We start from the raw sequence: 7,906 nt of genomic DNA, 5'->3' as shown, positions 1-7,906 counted from the left end.
AAAATTCAGAAAAAGGAATGTCTTCCAAGAAAACGTTCAATGGCTCCAAGAAATTATTATGCCTAAAAAAGTCTTTGAAGTCGGAGGAAACTGAAAATAAAGATGACGTCCACCGTAGCACAAATTTGTTTGCCGCCTTTCGTATCAAATTTCTATCAGTGAAGAATTTACGCATAGCAGGATATCTAAAATTCAACGATTGACGGCTTCTGGAACAAAATTAATGAAGCTTGAATAAAAAAAAATGTAACTCATGCAGTACTCACTGCAGTGAGTGACAGAGAGCGCATTTTCTTGTGGACGGAAACGTGGTCACAGACGGACAGACAGACGGACGGACGGACATGACGAGCACAATAGCGCATTTTTTCCATAAATTAGAAAATGAGCTAAAAATAATAGAAATTTACATTCAGTACAAGTTCAGTACAAGTTTACATTCAGTGCAGGTCAATATTCTAATTGAAATATTCAAAAATTAAATAGTAAATATTCCAGATAAAGGATAAGTTCCTTACCAATCATTGCGGGGTCCACGCAGTCGCACCGCAGTCGCAAGCCATAAGCAGACACTCGAATTTCGGTCAACGAGGCCTCGCCTACATCTACACAGGAAATTTTGCGGTAGTTAGCAGTGAGTATGAGGATTGAAAATTCTGCGCCTTCACTAGAGATTATGCCATATTAATAATAAATTATGAATTAAATGAAGGAATCATTGTATTCTCTGTATTATTATTTTTTACTGGGAAGTCATATTTAAATAAATTTGAAAAGCATATAATTTAAAAGACTCAAAATTAAAAAAAACTTTGATTAGTTACTTGAAAAAAAGGAAAGCGTCACGCACCTGTAGCATGGCATTATTTTGTAACATCGAGCAGGGCAATTTTTATTTCTAAATCTTTACTCTAATCCAAATTTGGATTGTCAATGACTCAGCACGAAGCTGCTACTCTCTTAAAAAAATTAAAGCTGAGGCACCTGCGATTTTATGACTGGTTATTTTGTTATTAATATTTCATTAGTTTAAATTAGTCTGCCGAAAACTATGATTCTCTGATGATGTTACTGATTCAATGAAGAAACTTGAACCTGTTTTAAGATCGATTTTAAGGTCGAATGACTGTATAGGAACGAAAAGCCACTTGCTAGTAAACACGCAATGCTCGCAAAAAAGTATCCTCACCTAACACTTAACTGGAATTTTACGAATATATTGTGAATGTAAATATATATTTGAAAAATTTGTTTTGGACAAAGACTAGTCCGGTTTTTTGAGAATATCTACGCTGCTTCACGTGTGGTATTCACTAGGAACACGAAGCACCTATTGTACTCGTATTGGACTACAATAGTGTTCCAGAAAGAGCATTATTTTTGCAGATAAGCTATGAGAAGTTGCATTTATTACCGTAGGTATTTGAGACAAATTCGGTGTGGATCTCGCATTTGACGCAAAGTATGGACACGTTGAATTTGAAATATCAATTGGTTGTGACAGCCAGACTGATTGTAAACAAACCTACATGATTACTAAATTTGGGAAAAAATGACTCGTTGGATCCTTGCAAGTAAATTTGCCAGCACAGTTCGTCAGTGTTGAAACAATCTTGACCAGTAATTTATTTCATAAGTGATATCAATCATTCTACCCTACATAATATATTGAATTTATATGTAATATTGAACTCCTTTTTCCATTGTGTCGACTATTTAACCACAACCTACGTGTAAATTCTTATGAAAATTAACGATCAAATTAATTAACCACCTTCAAGTAACGATTATTTTAATTAATATCGTAGTTCGTGCTGTCCATTTTACTGCTCGTTGATGTTCAGCGGTTATATGATTTCAACTGCACGAAACGCTCGAGTGTTTCAAGGCTCGTTCTGAAGAGCCAGGCACGTCTCACCGATAAATTTGCAGCCATTGAAGGCTGCTCAAATAAATGTTCTGCAACGCTCTGCAGGGCCTGTTACGCGGCATCGGTAGACATGGAAGACAACCATTGATAATTGTGCTTAGTTTAGAGGAACTCTTTTAACAGTTCATACTGTGGTGCATCTGAAGAAAATGTTTGTGAGAATAAAGCGAAAATTTTACGGACAGATGTAAATGGATTTGGCGAAGAACAGAAATAAATGGTTTGATATGATGAGAGAAAATATTGATATATAGATATGGCTGATTGTCTCAGCAGGTGCAGTGTACATCATAAGTAGAATGTACTAATAACGTAGACATTTTCATCTTACTTACAGGAATGTTCTTTAAAACACTGGCAATTTACTTCGGAATGAGCGTTTGCCATAGATTTTTCAATATCATCTATCACGATCTCAATAAAAAATAAATTCGACAGTTAGAAAGCATGGAGGTTCAGGTTCAAATAGGCCACATACAGTATGATAACCCAGGTAGAACACCTACATATGACAAATTGAGTATAGACGACACATATACTCATTTTAATTTATAATTTCATTAATGGTTAATAGTTCGCCTAAGATCATAGTCTAGGTCTGTGACCACTGAAGGCTTTATTGTCCTATTTGTTCCGCGAAGGGGCCTTTAAAAAGTAGTGTCATGCTGGTGCAAATTAAATGTACCATCACGGTAGTGCAATTTGCCGACCTCGTACTTCGCCTGGACATTGGCTTCAAGAGTAATTATAACTTTCGGATTTGTAACCAGAACGCCGTATCCATGGAACCCAGCTCCGTTGCGTTCACTGCCGACGTCGGGTGAAGACCCTGGAACGTGCCCAACTGGGTCTACTATCGACGCTAACATTCGTCGTATACCATGTGATTTTCGTTCAAGTGTAAACTGTACCTGTACTGTGAACTAGCCTAATGTATTATGTGATTAATGTGAACTGTGAATATTAGTTCTACAATGACTTTGAACTATACTGTTGTTGTCTTTGCCTGTAAAAAAACTGAACCCGCAGCTAGACGGTTGGGCAAGACGTTTACTCTAGAGAAACGCGGTTTTTCTAATTGTGTGGAGTTTCCGAAGAATTAGCCCTTCAACCCAACAGAGGTGCCGTCTTTCACTGATGAATTACTTAGTTTGAACTGATATTATAAGCCAGGTTGTCTGAGCTAGTTCAGAACCTATGACGTATCTTATGTGATTTTCCTATTATTGAGTTCATTTGTGACCTATACTTCTTACGTTGACGTTCGCCACGGCGGCCAGCGGTTACTTATTATTGTCTTGCTGTTATTAACAAATATTGCACCAGTAAATGGTTTCGGATGGATTAGAATAGGTTTTTGTACTAGCATGTCAGCGTTGCCTAGTGGTTTGAGTGAGAACTTTGGATTCTAGGTTAAGGTTTGGTGTACTAGTTAAAATGTATATATTGTGCAATAGGTATTCCTGGATTGGGGTCACGACTAGTGTAGTTTAAGCTGTCTGGGTATGGGCTTTGAAGCTCGCGGTTCAGAGCATTTTTCAAGCGTCTCTTAATAAATCTTAATAACTCTGATTTTTCCAATGTTTGCCGATTCTTTTCCCAATTGCTTTAATTAGTTCTACTATCCCGTTGGGGTAGCAAAATATGTTGCACCTCTCCCGCAACAACATGGAATTCATGATGGTTCCAAAATCCAGTTGCGAGCATGTCAACGTCAATCACCAAGTGATTGTGTCCCTAGTTTGAATCACCTAGTTTAAAGTTCTATTTGGTAAGTCTGTTGCTTATGAAGCTGCAACTTCGATCTTCAGGGCAGCCTGCTGGGCAGTTTTGCGTAAAATTATGAAAGCGACTCTGCAGGAAGTTGTAATTGAAGCTTCAGCGTAGCACTAAACTTGGGCATCTGCCTGCCGGATGGCGGCGTCATGAATGTTAACTTATTATAGACATGACTGTAGGTTCTGTGAGCTTGGCAGCTGAATATTTGTTTCTATGATAAAAAGAGTAATTTGAAGCACATTAATTGTAAATAATGAGACGCTTCTGAATGGGCGTAAAATAATAAGTTCAGACAAGCTGCCTAACCACGTGTAGGAAGGAGACTCACCATGATAAAATTACTATTTCAAGTATTAAACTACTATTTCAAGGTATGCCACATAAAATGCTAGGACAAAAAGTCCTTAAATTTCTAGAAAGTTATTTAAGGTCAATCAAACGATTGGAATTGGAACGAGTGTCTGTGTAATTTTTATTTGCTGCTTTTCCTAGAAGCACCGTGCCTAATTTGTCTAGCCAGCATTTACTGAAATAAGGCATGCATAATAATGTGATGAATGATTGATGTGTCGGTGAATTCCTGTTTCGAATGTGTCGAAAATTATTTCTTTTCATAGAACCCCCACTATTTCTGTTCAAAAACGGTCAGGTNAAAGTGCCCTAGTTTGTGTTTCATAGAAGTGTTTTAACCTCAGTGTTAACGAACACAGTGTTTTTGTTTCACCAATTGTTCTAAGATAACTAAATATTACGTTCGTGGCCGACGTTCCGCCCCTATGAGCTTTCCATCTTTGACGTTGAGAACGTCTGGTCACAGTGGAAACTATTTCATTATTCACTAATATTGCCATGAGAAGTTTTTCTTGTGAAATTCCCGACGTTCCACCCCATCTTTGACGTTGAGAACGTCGGCCACGAAAGATGGCCAGAGTTGAGCCTGTCTCTTATACACATCTAGATGTGTATAAGAGACAGTGCTCCAACAGGCCGTGCTCCAACATGCCGTGCTCCAACAGGCCGTGCTCCCACAGGCCGTGCTCCAACAGGCCGTGCTCCCACAGGCCGTTTTCAAACAGGCCGTGCTCCAACAGGCCGTGCTCCAACAGTCCATGTTCCAACAGTCCGTGCTCCAACAGGCCGTGCTCCAACAGTCCATGTTCCAACAGTCCGTGCTCCAACAGGCCGTGCTCCAACAAGGCGTGCTTTAACAGACCGTGCTCCAACAGTGCGTGCTCCAACAGGCCGTGCTCCAATAGTCCATGTTCCAACAGTCCGTGCTCCAACAGTCCGTGCTCCAACAGTCCGTGCTCCAACAGGCTGTGCTCCAACAGTCCGTGCTCCAACAGGCCGTGCTCCAACAGTCCGTGCTCCAACAGGCTGTGATCCAACAAGCCGTCGTGCTCCAACAGGCCGTCGTGCTCCAACAGGTTGTGCTCCAACCGTCCACGGCATTTACCACCCAGTAATGAATCTGGTACGATAACAGGCTGTCGGGCTGTCGATTTTCCAATAGAGTTTACTTGCAGGCCGGTTACCGCCTCGTAAAATGAACAGGACAGCTCTGCTTGGGAGACATGAACGTTCGCTCCATTCCGGATCAAAGAACGTTCGTAAAATTAAGGCATTATAAATTTTTTAATGCGTTACTTCAAAAAATTACAGCATCTGCAGGATGATGAGTGCAGAAGAAGGTACAAAGTGTGTATGAAGGCTGATTGGAGTGAGGCATTCTAGTTGGTTCATAAACAGTTCACCGTAAAATCTCTGATTCATGCAAGATTTTAAAAAGTTATTTTTGTGTCCTTTTGATTCGGTGACTATGAGCTAAATTGACAGTCATATAACATGCCGAACAAGATACGTAGGGTAGATGCATAAAACCACACTGAAATTATTCAATCTTTAAAATCTAGAACCTTGTAAAAAGCAGAATCCGAATTTCTCTCCGGTGCTGTGTTACCAGCATCTCCGCTTCTCGGTTATTCACGTAGTTCCTTTGTTTCGCGTTTCTTTCCTGAAGCAGCTTATCATAAAGGACTTTCGATCCGCTCTCACCAATGCGCCTTTATTTTTGCTTCTCAATGCAAGGAGTGAACTGCTCACCAAGAGCGACAAGCATCAGCCTAACGTGCAGCACGTAGCGCAGGCTGGCGTTTTTCTTTGGGTATCCGCGCATCCCCAAGGACCAACGATCGTCGCACTGATGGCCTTTTTAAGGCCATCACACAGGTTAAGGCCATAGCTTTAAAAAGTCAAGTCGTTAAATAGGCCCTAAAAAATTTGGCCTTTTGCCATCGCTCATGTCATCACTCTACCAATCTTTTTTCATCACTGTGTTGGCTTTTTTGTTGAGCTGTTGTTTTTCCCCTTAGAACGGTAGCTTTAAGAAGTTAAGTCGTTAAATAGGCCTTAAAAATTTCGCCTTTTGCCATCACTCTGATCATCTTTCTGCCTATCTTTTCTGCCTATCTTTTATCTGGTTTATGAGTGACTCGAAAACTAAGCAAGAAAATGCCAGTTGCATAATTGGGATGTCCTCACATCAGCATCTAAGAAAATTAAGTGAAAAATTAAATTGAATCATTAATTCAGAAATTCAGAATAATAACCGATCGTCATTCATTCTGATTTTATAAATTTCTTATAAATCCGACTATAATTTATTTTCTGAAATTTCTTCTATTTTTTATTAACTATATAGTTTTCTTATAACATATAAGCAGGTATAATTCGATGACGGAAAGTTAAAGTGATCTGTTGAACTTACGTCGCGAATTTCCAATTCTAGATTCTGTGTGAATATCAACTGAACATAAAATCAACGCGCCATGCAAGGAAAATTGCAAGAAATGAGATTTACTTCCAATTTCACCAAGTGCACCTAAACCTTTTATTTCCTCACAAACAAATTAAATTATGTACTTTTTTTGGAAATTGATGCACGAAAATACGTAAACTTTCATCAAATCGAAACTACGAGTATAAGAAACGGAACGCTAAAATTATACTATGACATTCATCTTTTTCCGACGCTCCAGCTTGCAATAATTTACTATCAATTAACAACTGCTTCATGCAAATTATATGCAGTTTCTGAAACCTTTCGCTTTTCCGGGCGTTGAAGTTCAAACATTCCATGATACAGAAATTTATCTGCTGAATATAAAAGAAAAAGCTATTTAGATGTAAAAATATTTGTTGCCTCATATTTATATTTGAAATATAAGAATCCTATTCCTACACTAATTGCAAAAAATGAGTAAGCATTCTTTTCTTCATTTCGCATTTAATTATAAATAAATTCCGCAAGTCATCTGAAATAACCTTGCAAATGGCCGTACACTGAATAAATTGTAATTTGTTCCTGTAATTTGAACTAATTTAACTCTATTAATTAGTTTTTGTTCGCAATTTAAATATATTCTGATCATTATGAGTTAACTTTAGGTGACGCTTAACCAAAAATTCTATTGTTTGTCTCTCAATGGCAAGCTCATTATTATTTATTTTTAAATAACAAAAGAACAACGATGTGACAGTAAACACGCACACAGGGCCCTGTTGCAGAATTTTATCTTCAGGTCCCATTAATTGTTGCATGAAGTACTTAGGTCGTTTTGCTCGCTAATTAGCATACGATTTTCATTAAAGTTCCAGAAATGCGAAATTCCAACTTCAGAGCGGTTGAATTCTTCGCTGATATTATAATAAACATTGCACGTGTGCTGAACGGCGGTAAATATTTATTGCGAGTAAAAATAATTATACTAAGTTGTTTTATCGTGGTATTTGATACACGAAAATGTAAATTTCGTTAAAATCTATAAACACTTATAGTAACGTGAACCATTGAAAATCGTTCACGATTTTTATACGTTTTATTATTGCTTATTTCAGTTTCTTCATCATGTGACAAATTAATTCAGAATAATTGCTTCTGATGAATTTCTAGTGAGGTCAGTTGCATCGACCTAATCTCACATGATTTGCATCAGATAGAAGAGACGAGGGCGGGGCAGTTTCGTCGCTAAGTATGATGTCTGTGAGCCGATCAGCAAAAATGTATTGCACTGGGGCCATACTTTCACAATACGCTAGGTGAACGTAAGTACTTACGCAATATTATCTTGTCTATGATTGGTGGATTTTGCCTGAAAGGCCGTCAATGATTGGCTGATGAACTTACGATCTCTTAAC

General features: G+C 38.3%; 1 protein-coding gene across 1 annotated transcript; it reads right to left on the bottom strand.

The window, feature by feature from the left end:
- Positions 1–518: 518 nt before the first annotated feature.
- Positions 519–5,885, bottom strand: LOC108664919 (glutamine-rich protein 2; the record flags this gene model as incomplete). Its single annotated transcript, XM_018151617.1, has 4 exons — positions 5,813–5,885; positions 4,683–5,180; positions 2,616–2,759; positions 519–605 (listed from the first exon to the last, which is right to left on the bottom strand). Coding segments are annotated over exons 1-4 (802 nt in total), but the record flags the coding sequence as incomplete, so codon positions are not given.
- Between the last annotated feature and the right edge of the window lie 2,021 nt (positions 5,886–7,906).

This window comes from Hyalella azteca, unplaced genomic scaffold, assembly GCF_000764305.2.
Source record: "Hyalella azteca isolate HAZT.00-mixed unplaced genomic scaffold, Hazt_2.0.2 contig10877, whole genome shotgun sequence".
Lineage (NCBI taxonomy): Eukaryota > Metazoa > Arthropoda > Malacostraca > Amphipoda > Hyalellidae > Hyalella > Hyalella azteca.
Note: the sequence above shows the minus strand (reverse complement) of the source record. Positions and strands in the feature narration are given on the sequence as shown.